The sequence below is a fragment of the Haliaeetus albicilla genome, chromosome 1, assembly GCF_947461875.1.
Source record: "Haliaeetus albicilla chromosome 1, bHalAlb1.1, whole genome shotgun sequence".
Taxonomy (NCBI): domain Eukaryota; kingdom Metazoa; phylum Chordata; class Aves; order Accipitriformes; family Accipitridae; genus Haliaeetus; species Haliaeetus albicilla.
The window spans coordinates 17350275-17377592 of NC_091483.1; the positions used below are offsets into that span (position 1 = coordinate 17350275).

At 36.8% G+C, this 27318-nt stretch overlaps 1 protein-coding gene across 2 annotated transcripts in view; it reads left to right on the top strand.

The window, feature by feature from the left end:
- The window catches only part of ARHGAP10 (Rho GTPase activating protein 10), a 154216-nt gene that overhangs the window by 52921 nt on the left and 73977 nt on the right, over positions 1 to 27318 (top strand). For both annotated transcript variants that reach the window (XM_069780480.1, XM_069780471.1), the window contains exons 4-13: positions 3917 to 3988; positions 7286 to 7387; positions 10610 to 10720; positions 12850 to 12954; positions 16994 to 17123; positions 18800 to 18906; positions 20571 to 20665; positions 24580 to 24661; positions 25800 to 25842; positions 27132 to 27197. In XM_069780480.1, coding sequence (XP_069636581.1) covers positions 3917 to 3988; positions 7286 to 7387; positions 10610 to 10720; positions 12850 to 12954; positions 16994 to 17123; positions 18800 to 18906; positions 20571 to 20665; positions 24580 to 24661; positions 25800 to 25842; positions 27132 to 27197 — 913 coding nt within the window. The remainder of the gene's footprint in view (positions 1 to 3916; positions 3989 to 7285; positions 7388 to 10609; positions 10721 to 12849; positions 12955 to 16993; positions 17124 to 18799; positions 18907 to 20570; positions 20666 to 24579; positions 24662 to 25799; positions 25843 to 27131; positions 27198 to 27318) is intronic.

Consider the following 27318-nt stretch of genomic DNA (forward strand, 5'->3'; position numbering starts at 1 on the left):
TTATTTTATTGCTGCTGTTGCCAGTTTTACATTCAAGTTAATTCTTTGACCTTTCCATAGGTGCAGCAAATAGAACAGGAATAGCGTAAGCAGTTTCAGACCATTTGCCCAAGGCACGTGTGCACATTGGGTTAAACATTTCTTAAAGCATTCCTGAGACTTTGACATTCATAAAGCTGGCTAAGATACTGTTACCTGAGACATGACCTCTTTATATTGATTCACTTATGACTTATACTTTCTGTAGTTTGCCTGCCAGATTTTAAAATTGAGTATATGTTCCTTTAAGGTAGGTTTGGATAGATCAGAGACATAAAGAAAAGAAAGGATTTTTTTTTTTGGTGCCCTTTAAATAGTACATTCCTATCATCATAATCTGCCAGGATTAGAGGAGTAGAGGGATGAAAATTAATTTAAGAGTCAAGACAGAAGTTGAAAGAGGAAAGAAGGTGTAATTTTATGTTAATATTTAACTTAAATTCCTAATTAACTTTTCTTGGAAATTTTACATTTTAACATAGCCCTAGTTCTTAAAGGAAGGTGCAAGTGATAATAACAAATATATTCAAGTGATCCTTAGCTTATTTCCTTATACTGGGAAATTTTTTTTTTGTCTGCTGATCAGTTATCCATGGTTTAAAAAAAAAGAAAAAGTGTTGTTTTGAGTTCCCAAGTTATAAATAAACTAAGTTAACAATGAATAGCAGTGTAAATAATGTTTTTGTTCTATAAATAAGTACACATCTTTTTGTAGCTTTTCATGACAAGCACTGGCTTCTAAGTACTGGAAAACAGTGCAGCAAATGCCTCCCTATTTTGTCTAGTATTGTGCATATTTTAATTACGAATTTTGTTTTTATTTCTGTCAGTCAGAACAGCAGCTCTGTAATTCACTGTTAAATTTACCATTCATGTCTTGGTTGACAGTTTCTGTTTATACACATACAAACTCACATATTTGCTCATTTCAGTGAGGATGAAATACTCCTTCTATATTTTTATATATGGGCCTGGTATGAAGCTCCATGAGAATGACCAAAGACCTACAAAAATCCCACTTCACCAAGAAATACTCAAGAGCCTCGTTGTTTAACCCAGACACAGAAGCAAAGGGGGTGACAAATCATAAATACCTGTATGGCAGGCAGAATTCTGCGGAGAAGCATCTGTTAAGGAAAAGAAGGTTTAAGTTGCCCAAAATGAGAAACATATTTTTTGGAAGGAGGGGAGGCTTGTTTTTCTTGCAATGAAAGAGTTACTGGCATATCATACCATTGGCAGCAGTGGAATCTGTTTGCTGGCAGTTGCTGAGGGAACATCCCATTTTGATTTAAAGATTATTTTCTGCTTCAAACAAATTCCTATAATGGTTCCTGTGGTTAGTGCCGCACAGGAGCGTAGCAGACCAAGTGATTTGCAGTCAGCCTTGCTGGTTTATAAACCACAGACTTTTCTGCGTGTGGGTTTGTTTTTTTCTTTTTGATTCTCTCTTTCTGTTACATCAAGGTGCTATGGTTTTCTGTCCAGCATACATTCACTGCCTGATGATCTTGCTTTTCACTTTTTTTGTGTAAAAGTTCAAACAACGAATAAGCAGCTTGTCGTTAGATATTTATTTTTAACCTTCTGACCATTTAAGTGCTCAGTTGCTACCTTTAAATGCTTTTAAATGATTCCACTAACTGTGGTGCTCTCACCTCCTGGCAGCTAGCGTCATCCTCTGAGTTGTGCTCTGAGGAGGTGTCATAGCTTTCTCCCTCACTTTGTCATTATAGAGGAAACTGGCAGAAACAATTTAAACTTCTTAAAGTTTTCCAATATAGAAGGACTATTCAGTGATTTCTGCGAGCAGTTCTCCACTCTGACTTGTGAGAATCCTTGCTGTCATCAACGAGAGATCCTTCAGTCCTCAGATGCTTCTGCTGTGTCCCAGGAAACTGTTTCTGGTGCTTGATCCAATTATAAATCCAAATTACTGTTTCCTTTCAGCCCCTAAGAATTTCCAGGAAAGTTTTGGGAGCCTGACAAAATTTGAAAAACCTGAGTATCCTAAAAACTGCCCTGGAGACTCCTGGTAACTGCTTGAGTAGTTAGGATATCTGTTGCACAGGCTGCCAGGTGGGCTAAGTCCTTCCTAGAACCACAGTTCAGCTCCTGTTTGGGGCATTTGACTGCCCTGGCTCTCTTTTGGTGGGAGCGGAGGCAGCTCAGAGAATGAATGGTTCTTCAGCTGCCAAAAGCATTCCCAAGGCCTTGGGATGAACTCTTCAGGATATCTCTTTGCTGGGCTAGAGACGTGGCAGAAGTTGCTCTGGTGTCCTTCCCCCACTCTCCAGCTCAACACAAGGGTGTCCTGTGTTGTGGTTAGCCTGGTACCGCTGTATGCTTTTGAGAGGCAAAATTGTCAGGTTTCCTTTTTTCTTTTGCTCCCACCAAAGGTGGGCTGAAGAGTGCTTGAAGTGTTTTTGACAAAATCAGGAAATGGATGCAGAAAGAAAAAGTTTGGGCCATAAGAACAAGTGCTCTGAAGTTAGGAAGTATCTGTTGTATGGATGACTGTGCAACGTACAGTTTGGCCCAGACTTGCCAGATATTTGGGTTTCCAGTTAGCTACATAGGTTAGCATGCTGCTGTGGCTGTTTAAAAATCTGGGTTGCTCTGGTTACAGTGAATTGGCGGGATGACTCCCACAGTAATCCCTGCATGGCTCCGGGGGTGGGTGGGAGCAGACAGTGCTGTTCAGATTTGTGTTGTGCCAGTTCTCTAATACATCCCTCTTGTGTTTTATGATAAGAGCTTTTTAGAAGTGTTCCAGAAGGCTGGTTTAAGCCTGCAATGTTTTATCTGAAACTTTTCACATCTGAAGGGGGAGGGGGGGAAAGAGAGGGAAAGCCTTGTGTTGTGTCTAAGGTGGGCTTCCAGGGAGCTCTGCGTGGATGGATTCCTGGCAGCTCAGTCCCGTGGCTGTGCTAAGCCCAGTCCTGGGCACGATTGACTCTGTGGGGTCTGCCTTAGGACTGAGACCGAAAGGGTCCCACCTGCTCCTCCACACCTCCAACGCTCTTGCCATCTTTTCTGTGCTGCTGTTGCGTTCAAGAAGTTCTAACCTTTACTGAAATTTCAAACATTTTTAAAATTTTACGTCTTGTTTGCAGCAAGCCCAAACCCAACCCTGCTCCATCTCTGGTGAAATTTCATGTGAACTAGGAACTGTGTTTGCTGGCCAGATCTAATAAGCTACAGTTTTCTTATAATAGCATACTGTGTCCTTTTCCTTTCTCTTTAGTATGGCTATGAGGCTGTTTATCCTAAGTGTACTGGTTGATGCTCAAAACCAACTAAACCTCTTGTTTCTTGACTTTACACCTCTTGATTTTCTAACTTACGGTTAACTTAAGGTTTTCTTAATGTACTTAAATGTAAATATTTGGAAATACTTATATCAATGCCTAATGGCTTTAACTGTGTGTTAAAAGATTGTTTTTTGCTACTCAGTAGTCTATTCTGTAGTTGCTTGTAGTGTTTCTTGTTGCAGAAATTTTTGTGGCCCCAAATGAAAATCATTTGTTCTGTGTCTCATTCTGGTGTTCAGTCATTGAGACTGTCAACCTGATCTGCAAGACTGGCACAAGTAAAATAGTTGCAGTTTGGCTGCAGCCTGTAAATTTCTGAAATTTCTGCATTTGTTTTAGATTTAATTTTCCTGACAGTGGATTGAAATAAGGGATAGAGATTTTGAAACCTTGAATGAACTCAGAGATGTGATTTTTTTGAGTCAGGACATAAGACTCCTAACTTTCATACTTCTCCTTTATTTTACCCCAGAGCTTGCTTGCTTTTTTCTTTTTATTGCTCATGCTAAAGTGACTTGTCAGTCTGGCTACAGAAACCTAACCCATTCTTTTTTTTTCTTTAGGCACTCAGTGTTACTGAAACTCTGATCAAACCTTTGGAAAGATTTAGGAAAGAGCAGCTAGGAGCTGTAAAGGTTTGTCCCTCATTTCCTTTATGATAAGTTTGTTTAATTTCTCTGCTTGGATTGCATTGCAGTAATGACATGTATTTGGCTGAGAGATGGTGGTGTTTATATTTCATGTATTCACACTTTTTTTTTCTACTTTGAAAACTTGCTTCAGAAACAAATGGAAACTATGTTTCAAGAAAAGAAGAATGTTGTCCTTTCCCCTCCTTCTCTCCTCCCCCTCCCTTATCTCTTGTGTCTGGAATAGGAGCAATCCTGCTAACAGCATGCCTCCCTTCCTAATGAGTAATCCTGTTCTGCTTTGTATTTGCTTGCAGTTGGACAATCAAAGGCTGAAAAATATTAACTACCCAAAGAAGCTTGCTCATCCATGTGCTTTTAACTGTATTTTTGCAACCTGCAAAGTGAAAATTGCGTTTTGTTTTTGTTTTGAATAAATGACTCATTGCCTCTGTATGAGTGGAAAAAAATAGGGATGGAGAGGCTAAAGACAAGATCTCATTCAAGATGGTTTTGGTTTTTTTTTTTTGTGAAAGTGTTCGGTAATTTTTTTTAAGATTGTCACTATGTTGTGTATATTAAAAAAAAAAGGCAAAGTAGTTTTCATATGGTTAATACAGGCTAGATTTGGATAAAAATAACAAGGACAAGTTTGTCCTCTTTCTACGTTCCTTCTTCCAGAGAGAAATCTAACTGCTTATTAAAAAAAAAAAAAAAGGGAAAAGAAAAAATCCCAGCTATTTAACACAGTTTTCTGTTGCAAAACCCAATTCGTACATTTTTAAACTACCAATCTGCAGGTGTTTTATTTTATAATTTCATGACTTCATAAGCAGTGATATTTAATAGCTAAGATAATGTTTCAATTACAAGAATGCTATACATTTTGACTTTAGCAGGAACGACTAACAAGTTCTGAATATGATTTCAGTGTTCGTGAATGCAAAATGCTCTGTTGATCATAAATCATTACAGTTCAATGGTACAATGAGCTTTGTGTAATTTTATGGACTTCTGAGTAGTATATCAGACGTCCCAACCAACATACAATAAAAACTTGGTCTGTAATATAGGGATTCTTCCAAGGAAAAAGAGAATTCATTCTAAATGGAACTTATTGTCATAGAAGCAGCTGTAATGCATGGATTATTTCGACAGTATTTTTGGTGTTAAAGAACATTGCTGGTTTTGGGGTGAGAACTCCTAATACTTGAAATTATCTCATAATCTTCACTCATTTCTTAGTCAGAATTCAGTCCCTGATGTTTCTAACGTGACAAGTTACATTCACACAGTCTCCATCTTGCGTTTTGTTTGGATGGATGTTTCTTCCCTTGTGTCCCTGCATACTGCTTCTGTGAAGTTGAAGCTCTTATTTGTGATTTAGCCATTTTTTTTGGACAGGATTCTCAGTGACCTTAAGTTGAACTGTCTTGCATAATTGTCTAATATTTAAATAAAAATCCTCTAAAAATATTTAACTCTTTGAATATTCTTAATTGCATATTTATTCAAGATAATCAAAATACTGACACTGGAAACATAATATTACTTAGCTCTGAAAACCAAGTTATAGCATCTAGTAGTGAAATATATCTGGAACATTGTGTAGTATTTGCATCACAAAAAATTTACATTCTTACCATTACAAAATAAAAGTTGAATCTGCTGCCTCAGATTTTCCTGTATCTTACATCCCCTGCTGATGAAATGGTCTGAGTTAGGCTTAAGAAGATAAAGAAGAAAAAAAGTTTAGCTCCATAGTGCTGGAAGCTGAGACCCTTATTGAATTGTCCCTTAGTAAAAGTTGTTGCCTTTCTAATCACAAACTACATGTGTAAAGTTTCTGGCTTTGCCTATTTAGGCATCAACAGCGCTCTTTTTTTCAGGCAGCACTCAAATGTTGACCAGATCAATGGAAATTTTGCTAATACAAAGATTCCATGCCCCGCGCCCCCCTCCCTGCTTTCTTCCTGATTTCCGATATGCTAATATGTTATCTCTAATCACACTAATACCATATGCATATCTTAATGTTTCTCAGTTGGTATTGTGGCTGCCTTTTTAAAGGAAGTTCTTAGACTCATAATGGAGAAAAAACTAGCATTTTTGGTGGAAGCCCTTGCTGAGAAGCAATCCTAAACAGCTTAGATCCCTTCTTTAATAGAATGCCACCTTCAGAATGCAATCATTCAGAGAACAAAATCGTGTATCACTTATAATACTATATGTAATATAGTATTAAAAAGGAAAGGTTAAGAGAAAAAAAAATGAGCAAGTATATCTGTAGAGTCTAATCAGTATGTTAGGTAGAATACATTTAAATGAAATTCCAAATTGACAGATGATGGAAAAGTAATTCTAATTGAACTGGTATCTTTCTGATGAGTAAATCTGTCCATTCTTGAATACATAATTAAATACTTGATTTTACTTATTTTAGATTATTTTCAACTGCAATTAGTTATTCTAAAAATAGCTTCAAAACCGGTTGGTTGATTTAATCAATACTTATTTCTGTCTTAACACACATAGTCAGGAAACTAGAACTGAAGAAACAAAAGGGTTGTTTTGCAATGTCTTCTACTAAATTAGATCCAAGAACTCAGATTTCCTAGAAACATTTAATGGCTATCCCTCTTCCAATACATTGCCTTTGGTGGTCAGAGAAATGGATTTGCACATGGAAATGATATTCATATGTGTCTGTGAGAGTTTCTCTTTTGCTAGCATGATTTTATGTTTTATGAGATTTTTCTTTATTGTAAAAAGTCTTTTTTTTCCACGGGCGCAACAACAGCCTGGTAGAAGCAGGAATTCAGCACAGAGGTCTTCATGTGGCTTTAAAATCAAGAAATCCTGTGGAATATGGAGCTGTGTGTTTGTTTTGGGTTTTGAACTGTTGGAACTTTTCCCCTGTCGATTATAGAAAGGTCTTTTTTTCAGTGACACTGGTATTTCCCTTGAAGTCCTCTATTCGAAAACAAAATGGTGTGGATGACCCCTGAAAATAATGAAAAATGCAATAAAAAAAGAAGAGTTTTTTGTTTGTTTTTTTTTAACTTGGAAGATGTAAACATTCACGTGATGAACTTCACCATAATGATGCAATGGGATTTAATTTCAAGTTAGCCTTTAAACTAATTTTAAAAATGAATTGGAAACATACTTTTCCTTAGTTTTTGGAACTATGATAGTTTGTTTTTCTTTGTTTCTGATTAAGTAGAATTTTAAAAGAAGAAAGAAGGAGGCTTTTCTTACACTTTTGTATATAAATGAATGTTACTTTTTTTCTGTGTCTAGGAGGAAAAAAAGAAGTTTGATAAAGAGACAGAGAAGAACTACAGTTTGTTAGAAAAGCATTTGAATTTATCAGCTAAGAAGAAAGAGCTACAATTACAAGAGGTATTGTTGCCTCTCTTTTTATGCAAGCTAAAGGCTTTTGAGTTAAGTAAATATAGGTTATGCAAATGCAAAAAAAGCATTCATAGTAGTAAAGAAAAATTTGTGTCAGCTGGAAAGGTTGGTGAGAAAATCGGTATTTGCTGAACTTAGTGGTGTACCTCTACCGTTTTCTGAATCGAGGGCTTTACTTGGTGTGTGTATGAAGTACTGAACATCGTGTTAGGTTTTTTTATATAATTGAGGGAATAGCAAAGTGCAAGTATATTGTGAAAAACTCTGCATTTCTTATGAGGCTTTACCATATATGTAATTTGCATTGCATTGTATGTATTGACTAAGTGTCCTGTATTAATGCTTAATGCAAAGTACAGCAAGACTTGTATTCTTGAAGGAAGTATTTTTGTGCCTTTTTTTTTTTTTCCCTTCTCATGTTTTGAAGATCTGTTGTTTTTCAAGTAATGCTACAAAAAAGTTTGTTGACAATTTATAACTTAAAACCAGATCTGTTTTGCCTGGCATTCTTTCTGTCCCTGTGGGTTTATTGTCATCATCCTTATTTGTAATAGCTTTTATTTCTGGAGCAACAGCAAATAGTACGTGAGAAGACCGCAGAGAAATCTTGCAGACACTTGCTGTAGGCAGAAGGATTTTTTTTTTTCCCCCCAGAGAAATGTAATTATGTCAGATTTGTTAATGCTTAGTCTATTAATACCTTGTATCATTAAACACTTAGTGTTTTCCTCAGAGATAACTCTTTTCCCTGCCCTCTACCCCACCCCAAATAATCTATGCCATTTTTCATTAAAAATGGTTAATGTAACTGGCAAGTTAGCTAGGAAATTAAGAACCTTAATTGTTCTTGAGTTCTTGAGTTCACTGTATTTATGACATAGGCCTTCATATATGCATAAACAAGGGTCTTTTGGGGAGTTGAGTTGTCCCGGTGAATTTAATGGGCATTGCTCATGTGTCAGGACCTGTACTTTTATCAAATTGATAAGCTCCCAAAGAACTTGATGCAGAAAAAATGGAAAAGTGTTAATTATGATCTCTTGATGATATCAAGAACCATATTTCAAAGTCTGAAGTGAGACCTAACCTCAAGGGAAAAATACAAAATGCCTGCAAGAGGCTGTATCCAATGCAGTCTGAAGTTTTAAAGCATGTGTGAAGACTAGAATGAGCAAATAGTTTTGTTTTAAATGTCCTTCAAAGTTTAATGAACAAAAATTCTGAAATTCTTCAGCCAGGCTCTTTCATTTGTGCATTTAATTTTGGAGTATAAATGTATCAGCAATTAAAAAAAAAAAAAAGGACTTGCAGTATGTTTTCAGAGTGCTAAATAGGAAAAACTTTCTTGCACAAGCTTAGAGAATACATATATATAATTACATGGGAGCTTCCTAATTTGATATTATACATGGCTAGTTGTGTCGGCTCCTGACTGGAGTAAATAAAGGATGCAGGTATAAATTTGACAAAAATTCGATGAAAAACATGCCATGTTGTGGAGTGTGTCTTACATTAACATAGCCTTTGACCCTTTGAGACTCTTAGTGGAGGGATATTCCTGAATTCACTGAGGCGCATGGTGTGTGTGTCTCATTTCTGTATTTCTTCAGCAGTACACAAAGTACAATGCAACGGGAAGCAAACTTGCTGGGTGCACGGGGAGGCTCATGCCTCAAAAAACTGACAAGAGGTGTGAATTTATTTACAGGGGAATTGAGAAAAATTAATAAAATGGCTGCGTTGGGTATTGTATTCTTGGGAGGGGTGAGGTGGCAGGCAGGCAACCAAAACAATAAACAACCAAAAAAGAGAGAGATATAGAAACAGGCTTACATGAGGCTTTGGTGTATATAGGGCAGTCTTACTATCAATTAGCCAGATGTTCTAGTAGACCCACTCGATGGTCTTTTTCTGTGGCTACCCTTCAGTACCTGTGTATATATATCATTAGAAGCTTTGCTGACAACTCAAACAATTCCTATGTTGCATGGTTTGTAGGATGCATTGAAATGGCTTGACTTTTTGCAACACGTTTTCTTACTGATGTGCATGTCAGTGCTTTATTGTTTTAATGGCATTTGTTGTTATGCCCCTTTAACCACTGACAGTTTTCTAGCACACAGCAGCAAAGCAAAGCACGTCTTAAGGCAAAACTGTCTTAAAGCTAATTTGACTTATCCTCTTAAAGCATAGCAGTCACTGTTCTGCCTGAAGGGTATAGTTGCAGTATTTGAGAGAGTGTGTGATAGAAAGTCTGGTCCTTTCACATAACCCTTTCTCTACTGCCTTTTGTAATTTAGTGTAGAAGCATTTGATATTAACACATGGTCAAAGACTAAGTGTTAATCACTTAGAGTATCCCTTTGTAGCCTTTCTTTAGTGTGTTTTAATAAAGGTTTCTGTTACCCAGTTCTTGAAGTTTTATAGTACAATGAGGGCACGTGTACCTTAAATAATAACTTAATGAAATAATACATATTTGCTAGAAAGTTAAATGTTTATCCTCAGATGAATGGCAGCTGAAATAAAAATGTTGACTATGAATATGTGTTGGCATTTCAGCAAAGCTGAGCTAAAAATCAGCTGCAGCTAATAAGGTTGCATTTTTAAATATTTGATGCTCTGTGGAAACTTGTGAAGTGTCTTACAAATAAGTAAACTTTTTTTTTATTGCTTTTCTTGCCAATCGGAGTGAGCACAGGGGTGGGATGGGTACAATAGCACTCTGGCTATTTGCAGCAGTTATTTGGGTTAGAGAGTAAAGCTTGCAGTATCAGCAATGTGGTTTTCAACAGTAAAATTTTTTTCCTTACTTTGACTGGAGAGATGATTTCCCCCTTTTCTAATGGAAGATGCTGCTAGCCCCCTCTCTCTGTTTGGGCAGGCACCTTTTCAACGCTATTAAAGCAGTGCACACGTACCTGCTCTTATGTATTTGCCTTTGATTCCATAGAAAAGAAGCTCGAAGTGTTACTGGAATGTTTCTAAAAATTTAGCCTCGTGATTCAGAACAACATATGTTTTCTAGTAAAAGGGAATTAATTACTGCTGCCATTTAAAAGTAAATGAATGAGCTGTGTTGTAAAGGAACAAATCCCAGTCTGGAGAAAATTATCTTATCGCTTGCCACTTGTATGCTATACATGTGTCATTTTGAAGTTGTCTGCAAAATGTCTTTGAAACTTCATTAGCTGTATCTTCTGTGTGCAGGCAGATAACCAAGTGGAGCAGAATAGAAAACACTTCTATGAGCTGTCACTGGAGTACGTATGCAAGTTGCAAGAGATACAGGAGCGGAAGAAATTTGAGTGTGTGGAACCTGTAAGTACCAGTGAATTCAGCCTACCCTGCCATTCATAAGGGATGGAGAAGGAATGCAATTGGATAAAAGCCAAGGAGCTCTGTTTTCCGGGAAAAAGTATGCAGTTGTGTGACTTAACAGAATTTAAAGCACTCTTGTTATATCTGTGCAAATTCCTTGTAGAGATACACTTAACCAGGCATCTTAAAACTTACCTCAGTAATTACAGTTGATTTGGATCCATTGATGGTGGTTTTCAGAAAATGTGTGAAACCTCGTGCTGTACTGGAGAAACCTCAATTTATGGTGTGACTTAGAATAGAGGATTCAAGAAGATGATGTTGGGGTCAGACTTTTTGCTTTTCTTTTTTTTTTTTTTTTTTTTAACCACTGAAAGCTTATTCCTGAGTAATGTAAGGAATTTTGTTTTCAATATGAAGGTTGCACATAGAGGCCTGTTAGTGAATAAGTGCAGATATAAATTAATTAAGAGGGTGCTGCTGTCTAAAAGCTCATAAAAAAAAAAGTCTGATATGTTTGATTTCAATTGCAATTTAATCTGTGCAGAAATCAAGAGGTTCCAGTGAATTTCAGTGAAAATTATATGTGTACTGACTAGACTTAATGAAATCTCTGCGAAGAGCTTGTTCTAAAAATTTCTGAAATGTGCATTAGCTTTGTAGTATAAATGCAACTTTATGAAACAACAAGAGAACAGTAAGTGTAATACTGAGATAAAGGGAGGATGGATTGTAGAAGTGAATTCCATTCACTCATGCTCTGAAGTCTGTGGTTTTTTGGGCCAAGTCGGTCCTTTTAGTCTGATAAAATTATTTTAATGTAAAAATGAAATAAAGTCCCCAATGACCCTGATCAAAGTCGTTGGTCATTATGGAGTTAATGAGAGCTGTATATTTTAATACAGCTTATTCCTGTATGAAAAAATTGCTAAAATCCTTAAGTGGGAATAAATTGCTTTAAATACATTAGCATTGTTCAAGGAATGGGAAAATGTTGTGAAAAATGGTTGTGTGGGATTTTTTTTGTTGTTGATGTGTTAGGGTTTTTTTGTTTGTGTTTTTTTAAACAATTTTCTAGTTTTTAACTTTTTTTTTTTTTAAATCCTAAATAGTTCTGGATTCAGTTCTTGTGTTTCAAACTATTTGAAGTTTCCTCAGAGCCAGACTAGAGTAATGAATCTTCAAATTATGTTTTTGAAACACGTCCCTTTCTCTTTCCTGGAAGCTCTCCCTCTGGACGGGGCTGAACTTTATGTTGCTCAATTTGTATTTGAAGTTTACACTAGGGTAGTAAACTGATATTATTTAGTACCAAATTCTTATTCCCTTTCCCCTTTGTAATACTTTAAATTTATGTGGGTTTTGCATTTTTGAAAATGATTTATTTGCATATGACTTCAGACTATTAAATACATTCTTCGGTTTGTTCTCTTTTTAATAAAGAGAGTTGTTCTTTCCTGTGTCACTTGCTTCTTTCCAACAACCTGAACCAAACAGGAGAGGTAGGCAGTACTGCACCTCATCCCGTTTCCAATATAGTATAACTTGTTCATTGTTTTAAACTGAAACACTGAAGTCAGAAAATGCAGTGTGGATCATTTGTTGGTTCTGATAGAGGGTCAGATCTGCATACAAAAAGCAGTGATCAGTAGCGTTACTGGAGGGAAAGCTTTCATCTTTGAACAAACCAGTTAGCTCTGTTATGAAAGTCATCTCAACGTGGTCTTTAGCAGGGAGGGGAATGACAAGGGAAATGGTGACTAAAAGACAGAATGCTCATTACCTCCTTCTGCGCAAATATTTATTCCAGACATCATTGGTATCAGAGGAACTGTAGGAAAACCATTACATAGGAAAGTTTAGGAGATAAACAATGTATATTGCCTACAGTCAAATTTAAAGTAGAGATCAGTTGTGAAATTCCAGAGACAGGACCACCCAAAAATGTCTATATACATAGCTGATCATTTGGATCTAAATAGTTATTAATAAATTGTAGGCATTAGTGGAAATTTATTTAAAAATAATAATTTTGTCATCTCTGATCTTTCTGAAAAAGGCTACATGCAGCAATCATATTCAGGTAAATGGAGTTTTTCATTCTAACAAGTCTTTTTTTTCTATTTCAGGTGCTATCATTTTTTCAGGGTTTGTTCACTTTCTATCATCAGGGATATGAACTTGCTAAAGACTTCAATCATTACAAGATGGCCCTGCAGATAAATATACAAAATGTAAGTTGAGATTGACATCTATGCCTTGTCTAATTTTTTGAGTAAAATTGCACACTGAAGTTACTTTATATACAGTATCTGTATTGCCAATACTTTCTTCGGTGTTGGTGCATTGCCTTGTGAACTTTGGGGATGTAGCGCCATCTCCTGGCTAACCAACCACATCACTGAACCAATCGTAGCTAATTCCAGTGAATTCTTAATTCCTAATACTCCCCTAAAAACCAAACACCAAGTAAAGGGCCCCCATTCCTTTTTCCAGTTTTTTATAGAGACGTAACACAAGGATTGTAATGAGAGAGTTTAGAAATGAATGAAATCTGTTAAAACGCATACAACAGTGGAGAATTCAGAGGACAGGTAATGAAATGCCAAGGTTCTCAGTGTTTTAGGTGTGTTTGAAATCGAGTACGTGGTGGTCGTGTCTGAGGGTCATTGCTTGATAGGGCTATATTATCCCTAACTAAGAAAAGGAAAGAAAACCAGCTGGGTTTATAGTTTTGTTGGTTTTTTGGTTTGGTTTTTTTTTTTTTTTTTTGTCATCTCTGCCAGCAGAACGACTTGGAGTTTCTGTTTGTCTTGAAGCAGCCCTTTTAGGCAAGAACATCCCTGTTGGTTTGGGGTGCAGAACTGTATGAGGAGACCTAGTGTTAGCACCCATGGCATATTTGACAAAATAATGTGTTCTTTGAAGGGCAGGCTAACTGGGGCCCACCACTAGTTAGTGTACCCTCCCACCAAATTGTCCAGTATGATCTGCTTAGAACTGGGAGAGCAGCAAGAAATGTGACAGGATGAAGCAATGAGACTGACAGCGTCACTAGTCAGATGGTCTATTTGCTTCCTTGAGATTTGTCGAAGAACAAAACTTGCTCAGAGGAACTTGGACGTGCCGGAGGCCTGTTGGTAGGGAACAAACCATGTACCTTACTGCAAACAAGCAGTTCATGATGGTGCATCTGTTTCATTGACCTCTAAGGGCATCGGGAATTAAGACACAGAAACTACTTCTCAGAGGTTGCAATCTATTTTTAGAAATGGCTTAAATAGCAGGCAGTAGCAGGGAGATGGAAAGGCAGAAGAGAGGATTAAGGTAGCTGTAATACACAGTGACATGATTCATGTGTTATGATACCATTCCTTTAATTTTCTTCCCATATGTTTAAGCCTCAAGTTTCCTCTTGAGCTGTTGTTTGGTTTGGGTAGGGGAACTGAGTAGTGGTAACTTCATAAGCAGACTTCTATGGCAGAAGTCAGTGCTTCTGGAGGAAATTTCAGGACAGACTTGCTTCTTCAGTGTGCTTAGCTTAACAGAATGAGGAGCAGCATGGAGCCGCAGTGGACAGAAGGGAGCTGATGCAAGATGAGCAGGAAATGAAATGTGAGAGGGAAGCTACGATACAGTTTTGAAGAGTGGGATTTCAGACTACAGATGGAAAAGAGCCAGTGAAGTGGTCTGAAGAAGTGATGAGCAATAAGAAAGCAAACTAATTTCAACAGCTGCATTTTCAATTGACTGAATGGTATTATAGTGTGCCCCAGGAAATCTAAAAGAGATTGAGCGTTGCAGCTCAAGTTTTATGAATAGACAGAAAGAATGACCTGGATTTCAAAAAACTGTAGAGAGAAAGGAGGCAAGGCTTAACAGCTATCTGAGGTAGGAGGAGAATAGAAGGAAGCATCTGGAAAGATCATGAGAGGACATGACACTCTCCACTATGTTGAAGATGAACAAAACATCCCAAAAGAAAAATGAACTAGGGCCTGGCTGTGGTACAGCTGAGCTGCTGGCAGACCACTGGATTGACACATTAGAAATTGAAGGGTACGAGATTCAGTACAGATTGCCTAGCTAGATATGGAGAGTGATTTGAGAGTTGCCAGCATAGCTGTAGTAATTGCCTTCCTTTTCATTTGTGTCTTCTTTACTTTGAGAATTATGTTGTGGATTTCTTCTCCACACCCTGCCCCAGACCCTGCCTTCCCCTCATTCCCTACCAGAATGAAAAAGAAAAAAATAAAAATCCCAGCCTTGTACCCCAAGCTCCAGTAAGCTGATTCTTCAAACAGTCTTAATCTCTTGTAGAAATCCTGCATCTCCAACTAGATTCCCCCGCACTCCCAGGACTTTTCTCTTGTTATCTCAGTTCTGTGCCCAACCCCATACAAGGATCCTTGGAGCTTTGATCATGCTCTCCTGCCCTGCAAGCAAACCTGGTCTTCCCTGGGAAGAGGAGGCATAGTGACACTGGTGCAGTGACTGTGGTTGACCCCTGGTTAAGCTTAACTTTATCACAGCACAAAGGGAGATAGAAATTTTCTTGAGATTTTTGAAGCCCGCGGTGCTCCATCCCACCATTCCCAGGGTGCATTTCACACACTCAGATTTGTGATCACTGCACAGCCAAGACAAAGATCCCGGCAGGATCATTTAAAGCATCTAACCTTAGAGTGATCAGTGCTCAGACAGGAAGGTGTAGGTATGAGCAGTCACTATCAATTTTTTTGCCTTTGTCCTGTATACAAAGTATATTTTTTTTAATGGAGCTTTTCTGGGTAATTATGAAAAGGAGCTTAGAAAATTGTTTGGAGCCTTGGAAATGAGTTTATCTACAGGGTCTGACTCCAAATTTCGCAAGCAGATGTGACCTGAAATTGAGATGATGGATATGGGGAGGGTTCAGGGCAGTTGTTTTGCCTGGAGGTAAGGTAGCAGTTGTTCTTAGTCATCACCTAAAGAATGTTTTCAGCTTTCCTCTATAAAACATACAGGTATGGGTGGCTGCTCTGACCAGCTTGCATGGACTGTGTTTATGCCCATGAATAAACTGCTTCCAAGCATAAATCTGGAATTTGCATGTACAGATGGTCAGTCAGGAGCATAGTGTTAACTGTCTATGTACAAGAATGGATACTTGTTTATATTAATGATATTTTTGTCAGTGTATGCGACTGTATGCTTGTACTGAGGAAGAAAATAAAATAGGTGAGGCAGCATTTTTCAGAAGCTTACCCATTTTCAGAAAAATAAAGGTGCTGTCAAAAAGCAGCAAGACACATAAGCATGCATCTGGAAGTATGTGCATTCCTCAAAACACATGTACCGACTGGGGAAAATACCAGCTTGGAATTTAAATGTATGTTTTCAGTTTGTGCGATTTGGCAAGTGGGTATGTGGAGAAAACTAGGTATTACTTTGATTGTTTTGGTTTTGTTATTTGCTCATTGGCCAATTGCCAGTGTTTTTTAGACCAAACTGAAGAGTTTCCTGTGTCAGGTGTGAGCTGCTCTTTTATTTTGTGTAGTCCTATTGTATGATTTGTGGATGGTGTGGTTACTTTCTGATTGGTTTTGGTAATATTCTAATAAATATTTCTCCTGTGGCTGCTTGCGAACTGGAATGAGTGACATTCAGGAATAATAATCAACTGGACTTTGGGTTTGTTTTTGGTTTGGTTGTTTTGGGGTTTTTATGGTGGTGGTGTTTTTTTTTGTTTGTTTTTGTTTGTTTTTGGTTTTTGTGTTTTTTTTTTTTTTTTGCATGGTTCTGCTTGTGTGTGATCAAAACATTTGGCATGTGTATAGTCTCAACATGTATATATTGTTGGTGACCTTCTTGTCACTTTTTTCTCAATAACCACAGAAAATCTTTTCCTTCCTGACAACTAGTAAGAATCTCGTGAATTAAGCTGACTTCTGTAGTAATATTTCTCTGAGACTTGAATATTCAAATCCAAAGTAATTTTGCACTCAGTATTTCACTTCTTTCTGAACAGGTGAACACGTTGCTTTAGAAATCTACTCTGGCAATCTTTGTGTGCTTTCCAGAGTTACAACAGCTAATATCTAAACCACACTTCAGTGCTGAAGAATATCAGAAGACTTGAAGAGTAAACGTGTATGGAAATTGTGCACTGACTGTCCTAAAATGGCCTGAATCATTCTCTCATTTTATAAATTATTATAACGCCTATCTGCCAGGAAGAGTAAGTCTTTCTTTCACTCTCTCTACTAATGTTTTTTTGCCATCTTGTTTTAGACACGAAATCGTTTTGAAGGAACAAGGTCAGAGGTAGAGGAGCTCATGAACAAGATCAGAAGAAATCCTCAGGAACATAAAAGAGCAAATCACTTCACGATGGAAGGCTATCTCTATGTACAGGAAAAAAGTAAGGTGTATTTTTATGTTCCTGTAGTGGTCATATTGTGCATACAGGCAAGTCTTATTTATTTATAGAGGTAACATGAAGATGCAAAGAATTTGCAGTTTAATAAACAGAGTCATCTGAGTAAATGTTTAAAGTCTAATGGCCTTGTTACCGTGGCTCATAAAGAGAGCATGATGCTGAAAGTGTGACAGTTCTTAGCAAAGGTGACTGAACTCAGGGAAGTTTTTTTTGACCAAAGGATGTATTTCATGTTATTTTTAATCCCTTACTAATGACCTCCCCTAGAACTGTCAAATATTTGTTGTCAGACAACAACATGAGTTGTCAAATTAGCCTCTAAAAATTGGGCTAGTTTGGTATGATGAAATTGACTGTCATTTCCCTGGTTCAGTGGTATGCTTTCATGACCTAATTCTGATCATAGGGTCAAATAAAGCAAATATGCTAGGTAGCTAGTGTTGAAAATCTTCCTGTGAGGTGCATGTTACACAAATCATATCCTGTCAATACTTTGAACACTTATAAATCCTTCTCACTGTAGTGAAAAAGCCAAATAAGATGCAGAGCTCAAGGAATGACCAGAAAGTAATTCTTTTTTTAAAAAACATTTTGCATAAATCATATTTTTTAGATGTGTGCCCTTATAGAAAGTTTGTTTGCTTATTCTGATGAGAGATTTTACTTTTATGGCATTTAATTGATTACTGCTTAAGTAAAGACTTCTGCAAAATGTTCCACAAATTGAAGACTCTACAACATTCTAGATGGAAACATTGGTATTACAGTGTTCAGAAATAAGTTTTAAGAGAACTAGCAGTAAAAAATAAGAAAAATTAGTATTCTGTGGCATTGGTTCATTGGTCTTGGTCATCATGAGCTTTAGAATCAGCTGAAACGATTCAGAAGAGGTGGGCATGCTTGAAGTGGAGTTGGAGAGGAGCAGGGCAGTGAGACCTTCCAGGTTAGGAGCAGTGAAATCCTCTGTCAGTCTGAGCTGCTCGTGAAGGCCTTCCCTGATACTCTGGGGCAGAGTCCTTCAAAAGAGAAGATTTCTTTGCACACCTTTTTTAAAAAAAACAGTAAATTAATAGAAGTGAGGACATACAGAGGGTCAGAATCCAAGTTTTAACAGTTAACGTTATGGTGCAAATCTCAATAATACTGTGTGTAGTAGGCTGGGCTCTGAAGTAAGCATATTCTATGTAGGGTGTGCACTGATGAATAGTTAGGAGTGAGTTTTGGTGTCAGAAAATGTGATCAGACCTTAAACAGTAGGTAATTTAGAGCTTGCAACACAGGTGCCTTAATCTGGCATTACTTAGCTTCAAGTTACCAAGTGTAAAACTGGGTTTCCACGTTCTGCTTAAATAAAGTTTCCAAGGGATATTTATTTCACAGGGAAAAATTATTCTGTCTGTAGTAGTGAGACAAAGATACGTTAACAATTCTTTCAATTTGTCATTAAGGATAAATGTGAAATACTACATATACCAGTTTTTAGAACAGTAAGTACTGGTTAACATTTGTATTACTTCGTATAATGTTCTTCATAACTTTGTTTTAAATACTGCCTTATTAGGAATTAAGTAGGACTCTTAAGTATCATTTTGGAAAGCAGGAGACGAAAACACAAACTGGAAAAAGTACGTACTATTTAATGCTTCTGTTTTATGTAGGGCCTGCTCCCTTTGGTTCCAGTTGGGTGAAGCACTATTGCATGTATAGGAAAGAGACAAAGAAGTTCACCATGATCCCATTTGAACACAGATCAGGAGGGAAAGTTGTAAGTATATTTTTATATTCTACTCTTATACTTGTCCTGTATCAAGATCAGAGGATGTGTCAAGTACTTTCCTTCTCTACCTCCTTCCCTCCTTTTTTCTTCTTTCTTCATGCAATTCAGGCTGCCATTTAAGGACATTAACCTAAAGTAACAGATGAATTAATAGATAAGAATTCTGCAAACTTTTCAGTTGCTTCCTTTCAGAAGACCAGGGGACATGGTACAGATAACATGCAGTGTTTCACCATTTCGAATCTGGTTTATCCATGAGGCATTTAACTTGTTAAAGTATAAATCAGGAAAATATAATAGAGTTAGAAATTTCTTTCTTACGTGCTCCAGTCAGGTTTTTCTTTCAGAGATATAAGTACTAGAAGATGGACTAGAAAAGAGGATTTTAATAGGAATATAATTTGTACTGACAACTGAATGTAATTTTGGATATCTTGGATAGCATCTGAAATATTCAAGACCCAAGACTCTGTTGATCTTTAAATGGCTTTAATTTCTTTTGAAATACCGGGGAATTGAGGGCACTCAGCACCTTCAGAGATGACTCATTAAATGAATTCATTAATATGGATGAAATGCATTTTGTTGCAAGGAAAAAGGATATCTGAAGCTGGAAAATAATACTTGAGTCAATATTCCTGTAAATGCAGCACCCTGCCTTATCTTCAAATTTGGTTAGAAAATCACGTTGTTGGAATTTTATCAGAGTATTATATCTCATTAGTTTGAGCAGAGGGGAGATGCCTTTCATCATTTTGAGGGCTGTGTATATTTACAAATATATTGAATTTGGAAGAATCTTCCAAAAGCTCTTGAAAACCTGCCATACTGAAAATTAGTGGCATTTGGCTCCCTTAATCATTTCAGTACTTCTGTGAATTTTTTATCCTGATTTACTCTAATTGTAATAAGCCATTTTAGTTAATATAGTATGTGTGTAAGCATTCGGCATTCTAAAACACTTATGAAGCCATTTTTGCTGTATTAAAAGATCTCCCATTTTGAAACCCACAATGCAATTACTCCTTCAGTGACAACCTCCTGTGTCTGGAGATGTTGAATAAGACAATAAATAATTAAAATGTACAGTTAATCCTGATTAAATCTGGTACAACTCATGCAGCATTCACAGACGAGTTTATTTGATTTCTGAATACTTAAGGGTAAAACATGATCCTAGTGGTGGTTGGTCTTGAAGAAAGGACTGGTTCTGTAAGACAGATTACAGATAGTAAAGAACACTTTGTTCTAATTACTGTAGTAATATCCTTTACTACGGAAATTGCTGTGTCTGACAAAATGGGAGAAGTCTGTCACACTTAGTATGCTTATATTGTAACGTGTGCAAAATCTTTATAGCAAAATATTTTTGTTAGTTTAAATTACTGTGGTACTGTGTCATGCTGTAAAGTACCAGCTAAAATGGACTCAATATTTTTGCATTTATGTCCTGTATATGACCAAGGAATTTACGTGCTATAGTGCAGAGACCTGTATGGCAACCATGAGCAAATTCTTCCTCAAGTGTCAGTTTTCACTGTCACTAACTTTTGCCATTATTTTAATGTAAATTTACCTTTCTTGGTTTGTATAGCTGGCTTACTGAAGCTTTCAATTACTGAGTCAAGTGTATAAAAACTTTCTTTTCACAGGGCGATGAGGAGCTCTTTGTCCTTACGTATTGTACCAAAAGAAATATAGATACTATTGACAGGCGATTCTGTTTTGACTTAGAAGCTTCAGACAGGTAAGCTCATGAAACACACTAGAAAGGACTCTTTCTAAGTACTAGTTAACATTACTGTAATATTACTGTTGTATTTTCTTCTTATTTTTTCAATGCTCGTTCAGACTGCCGATGTGAAATAGTCACTGGAGGAGCAGGCAAGCACTGCCATGGCTCACTGGATTTTACCTCAGTGGTGTGTAGCAGAAGCAGGGAGGATCTAACCTGAAATGCAGACATTGTCTGAACTCACATAAAAGAAAAAAAAATAGAAAAAGTTAGAGAAACTATTATGAATTGTGGTTATTGTAGTGAAGAAACCTGGCTTAAATGGAAGTACATATAGCTATAGTGAGAGACTACAATCACAGTAATAAATCATGCAGTCATGGCCATATTGTATCACAAATCTGCTTTCCAAAATGATATGTTGCTGAGCGTTTATGCTGGATTCTCAGATTGAAAATAAGATCATTAGAATTTTGAGACTTTTTGTGGCTGGTGTTAATCATCCAGTGCATCTTGAACATTGATGCCACTGCTTTTTTGAAACACCACCATTTTGTTGCTTTATTTCAAAAGAGAAGAATTGCTTATTTGTTTCGCTAAAAGGATCTTAAAATATGACAAATACTGCTTTTTCTCGGTGTTGTAGTCTTCCTTCATTTATGAAGGTGAGGGAATCCAGCTTAATAGGTACTGCAAATAAATACGGCTGTGGTAGTGCCGCGTTCTATTGGCGCACATTGTATGTGTGCAGAGCAGGATCACATCTAGTGTTAAATGCTTGGTGTAAGTTAGTGGACTGTCGCTGAGTTTTTTGCATCCACCCCTTCTGAGCTGTTTTTAACCAATACATTTGCTTCTTACTTAAACCAATTAATTACAATCTAATTTATCATGTAGTAAGTGTTCAAGTTTTATAGGTTTTTGTTTTTCTCTGATTTGGATTCAGTGCCTTTTACTTTAAATGCAGTGTGGCCAATGCTGTCAGGCCTCTCTGTCCTATGATTGCTAGTGGTCTGCAAATATGTCTGTGATAAGGATCATATGCAGGTGCACAGACTTAGGTCAGAGGCTATGCCTAGCTTGTGTGGCCAGTCAGACTGGCCCGCCTGAGGCATGCCTGTTTCTGTAGCAAGCAATGGGTAAAGGAATGCAAAACTACCACTGCGTCTGAAAAATTCCAGCTCGCATGGCAGATGACAAGATACTAATTTACAGCTCAGGTGGCATTTGTCACAAGTCTACAGCATGGTTTGAACTTGCATTTTTGATTTGAGGAGGATGTGTTTTAACTATATTCTAACACTGTGTCCCAACAGTGCGAAAGGGAGTAAAGATATAAACTCTTGACATCAGGCCCGCTTGGGTCAGTGTATTGGTCAGTATGAATAACAGATATCAAATTGAGTCTGATAAAGTTGTTGAGAAAGTACCGTGAGAAATGTCAGTCTACCCCCCCTCTGTGCATCATCTCTGCTCAATAGGGTATCTGGAGTTTGAACAGAGATGGATGGAGAGCAGTGTTTCCTTGATCCTGCAAAAAATTTTTTCATTCTCTTCTCTGGTAAAAGGGGGAAAAATCTAATCCATCTTTCTGTCCAGATATAATAGACACAACTGGTCCACTGTGACCTTGATATCAGACATTTTTCTTTTAATAATATATGTGTGTAGTACTGAGATGTTCCCATGGAGATTATTCTGTGCTGCAGGCCGTTAGCTTGTTTCCTTGGTATCAGTTCAGGGCACACTTATCCCTTGGCTTGTCCAAGTTAAAAAACAACATACAGATTGATGGCTGGCCTTGGGATTTTCTTTGTTCATGTGCTGTGGAAGGAGGCAAGATTGTAAAATTTTAGGAAGGACTTTTTAGTAGCAAATGTTCAGCCTTGCACGTGACTTTACCATAGTTTGGAGCTAGCTGAATATTTACAGATTTTTCTTTTAAAAAGAAAGCTGAGATGATTCTTTTTTCTTTAAATTCTGATACTTCTTACAGCTCTGAGGGTGCTAGAATCCTGGCTAGATTTCTGGAAAGTGGCATTCTTTCCTGTTTCTAGTACTCCATCATGTTTAGTTGGAGGTGACTAGTGGTAAATGTAGAGAAATTTAAATCTTAAGGAGACAGCAGAAGTCTTTTGAGGTAGTAAAAAGACTTTATATTGATAAAGAGCATTATCCTTCTGAAATGCTACTTAGATTTTAATTTTACCAATACAGGACAAGGAGGAGGGAGGTTTTTTCTCTTTTGACTTTAATTTGAAGACAAATAAATAATATTTCATGCAGCATATACTGATTTTGATGTATTACCTCTAGGTGATACTCTTTGATACCTTGACAGTTATAATTTTCATTAAAAGAAGGGAAGTTTGCCCTGCATAAAAGGAACTCGTTTGGTTTTAGTTTTAACTAGTAAAAGTAAGTAGACAAGAAAAAAAACAAATCAGCATGTGGGGTTTTTTTTTAGTTAATTTAGCTAATTACTTAGGGTATTTTTTTTTCTACTGAGTGATTAAGTTTGTGTGTTTATGATGGTTGCAGCTCTGTGCTACTAGCAGACCAGTTTGCATTGAAAAAAGCTGATACGGCTTGAGAAGCTGCTTTGCTTACTGTTATTACTAATACCAATATTAGCTTGTTTTAGTCATAAAGGTTATTAATTACAGAAATTAGGGCAAGGCTTCCCTCATCCACTCTAAGAGCTCAATGTCTATCACTGAGAATAGTAAGAGATTCCATTTTTATGGCTTAATAGTCCCCTCGCTTTAATCAGAAGAGAATGACTTGCTTGATTGCTGCCATTTTGCAAAGTTATAGCAGGGTCTCCTGAGTTTAGATTGGTTTGCTAGAGGGTATGTGCGTGCCTTGTCCTCACATGTTGTCTGAAAACAGATTTTGAGCAGGAGGTATTTGTACCTATAGAGTTTTACGCTGCAATTAAATTGTGTGGTTTGATAAAATTTATGGCAAGGTGAAAATGAACTAGAAATGTCTCTAGTTGTAAAAATATGAACATGGTGCGTAGACTGTTACAGTTTTAAGTAAGAGTGGGATTTGTGCTGGTTTTCTCTGTGCTGTTGATTTTAGATAACGTTTTCCCCTACAGCTATTTTGCTACTTGAAGATAGATTTAATACAAAAGAGAGAGAGAATGTTATGAATTAGTTCTCTGTTTCTATCCATCTCTATATAATGAGATTTACAAATTTGCCAAATGTATTGGCAGGCTGAATATAATGATTTTTTTTTTTAATTGGCAGAAAAGTAATTACCCAAATAACCTGTTCTGCTTTTAACTCTCCTTGCTTTGTAAACTATGCTGAACCACACAATTACTCTTTCTAGTTTCCTATTATATAAACACAAAAGTAGATTTATGTTAATCTCTGTTCACTAATCCCTACGTCCCACAGTTGTCCATCCTTGCTTTTTAGGAAAGTTGTAATAATGGAGTTTTGTAATGAGATACTGCATTGACTTGATTATTTTTTATAAGATATTTACTGGAAAACTGTAATCATTGTAGCTGCTCTAAAGCTGAAGACTACACATCGAATAAGTTGACAAAACCCATTTCTTATGTAACAGCACAGCAATGAAAGAGCAAGTTTATTTAGAATTTGGAAAACTCAGTGACTCCCAGCAAGTGTTGGAAACAACAAGCTATCAACAATGATCTATTTCAAATAAATAGCTTGAAGATTACATTCTCTTTCCTTTTCCTCCCTATCCTCCCTATTTCCTACTGTGTGTATCAGTTCTATACTTTTTACTTTAAAAGATGAGCAGTGTTCAGTAATTAAGCAAAAAACCCAACCCTGACTTTTAGGACAATGGGCTTTTGCTTGTAGTTGGAAGTAGAATTTGACAAGACTTTTTTAGTTGCTGGTGAATGCAGTTACTCTGTGTGATTGGTACATTTGCAGGCCTGGAGTTCCTGTGACCATGCAGGCATTTTCTGAGGAAGACAGGAAGCTGTGGATGGAAGCCTTGGATGGAAAAGAAGCTGTAAGCATCATTTTCTTAATATTCATTTATATTCATTTATAGAGAAATTCTCTCACCCCCTGCTTCCCGATCCCATTTTATACTTTAATAAACTGGGATTATGTAGTTTGCAAAATGATAGATTCAATGAAGAAAGAATAACACTGAAATAAAACTCAGGAGACATGAGTAACTCAGTAAAGCTCAGTGTAGATAACTGCTAATGCTGATATGAGATATTTTTCATTGTAATGACAGCACTAATTTTTAGAAATGGTTTCCCATCACAATGATGATATTGGTATTCTAGAAAATGTCTAGTATAAGTATGTCCACTTAGCCTTATGCTGACATACTGCATTCCAGTGGCAAGGCTTGTGTGAGTTAGTTATATGGTATTATTATTATTTTTTTAAACTAGATCAAAAAAATCCTTATCAATGGGAACGAGGTTGTGCTTGAATTTGCTTCATTTCTGATTCACATCAGGAAATGGGTCTGAACTGCAGAATTGAAACACGCTGCAGATTATTCTTACAATCATAAATATTATATTGGTCTTGTGGGCCAAAAATAAGGGGGTTTTCTAGTCAATGACACAATCATGTGTCTGTGCCCAGTAGTTGGCTACTGCAGATTTTAGCAGTAGGTTTTATTAACATTGTTGTTGTAAAAATCTTGCTTCATCTGCAGAGGTGTTTATTACCATCGCATGTTGTCTGAGCTGGACTCCCCAGTAAGCTTACAACTTCTGGGAATGCCAGGCTAGGACATAAAGCCCAGGATTCATTAAAGAGTTCACAATGATTTGAGTGAACTTGAACTGTGGGAAATTAACCTGCAGAGAAACACAGGAACATGGAGCACGTAAATCACAGTTAATTTCAGTGGCCGTAACTAACATTGTTCTGCTCCCCAAGGAACTGTATTTGTTGAGAATATTTTAAAACTTTCACTCTTTCAAAAGTGCAATTATCTACTTTCTGAGGGGGCATGGACCTCTGGTCCTACTGTTAGAGCTGTTGTAGTTAGAGGTGATATGTTCTAGCTGTAAACAGCTGTATTTGTGCCTACCGGGCATTAAGATTGGGGGTGTCTTGTTCCTGGTTTCATAAAATTCTTTAAAATAATTAATATCTTTTTACTCTTTTTGTGTTAGCTGTTCATCAATTTGAATAGAGCAAATGCAAAACGAGAGGGAAGTAAGTATTTGAATTACTATTAAAACTCATTTTTGTTAACATTTTACAACTGAGAAAGGCAAAGGTAAATTTTTTTCTGTGGATCCAATGTAATTAAATATTTTATTTTTAATCTCAAGTTCTGAATATACTTTGTGGATTTTGTAATTAATGGGTTTTCACAGTAATGCAGTTTAGTACATATATAAGAATTGTAGGACTGGACATAAGCTAGAGAAACAGCCTGATCTTTTTTGCCAATTTACTTCATGCTTGAAATTGACTCAAAAACCGGTTAATTTGTATGTAAATTCATCACAATTTCTTAATCCAGATTGTGTGTACACATCTGTTAGCATGCATAAGTATGGTTTTAAAAGCAATCACAGCTGAACATAAAGGTCAGCAAAAAAACTGATTGCATGTATTTAAAATGTAAACCATAATATGGAAGTAGAAGAGATGGCTTTCTTTAAACAATGTTAGCTTTCTTTTGTTAGCAAAGTATATGAGTGAAAACAGTTATCCTTCTTGCATTATCGGGCAATATATGCTTGCCTTTTTTTTTTTTTTTTTTTTATTAAATTGTTGGTTAAAGCTGGATCCTGGTGTTATTAATAGAAGTTTTTCCACAGATTGTTGTTTCTGTGGTGCAAGACCAGGTCCCCAGGAGTAAGAAGGCCAGATGTTTGGGAGAAGGGTAGTTTTGCAACATAAGCTTTTAAATGAAGTTCTGATGTGAAGAAAAAGAATAAGATAGGAACAACAAAGGAATGCTGGATCTCAGCTGTTGTCCTGTTAATGCATCTGCTTTTATGTAGTCAGATCATTAACTGCTGTGAAATGATATACATGTGTCCTGTATCTTTAGTGTGGGAATTTTGTTGGCTTAGGGTAGGACTCACTAAAAGCCCTGCTGTTGATGATTATGTTTTTTCATCATAAGTACTTCCTTGTCCCATTTGGTTAACTCTCTCAGATGTTGTTGATGTTGCAGTAAGTACTGTTAAATTCCATTTTGCATCTGCCAACTTATGTACCTAATCAGAGATCCCATTCTTCAAAGGCTGCTGCTGTGAACAGATTCAGTGAAGCCACTACCACCAGAATGAGCCTCTACTTGAGCTAGGCAGGGTTGTGAAGGAGAAAAGGGGAATTTCTCTAGAAGAAATGAGGAAGTATTCCCGTTCCAGAATATTTATGGTTTTTCCTGAGAAGTACTAGCTATGTGATTAAGTCTAGCCTTATTTTTCAGTGAAAGACACAATTGTAATCGTGCTTTAAAACTTTTCAAACTTTTTTCCTTGTAGGTGCGCAATTGGATAAGATAGGGTTCACTGTCATCAAAAAGTGCATCAGTGCTGTTGAAACACGAGGTAATGATCAACACAACCTGTTTGTGGAGGGGGTGGAGCAGCTGGTCTGCTCCTCGAAGAAGGCCCATGGGATCTGGTCTCCTGTGGATCTCAGGGAAAGGCTTAACATGATAGATATTAC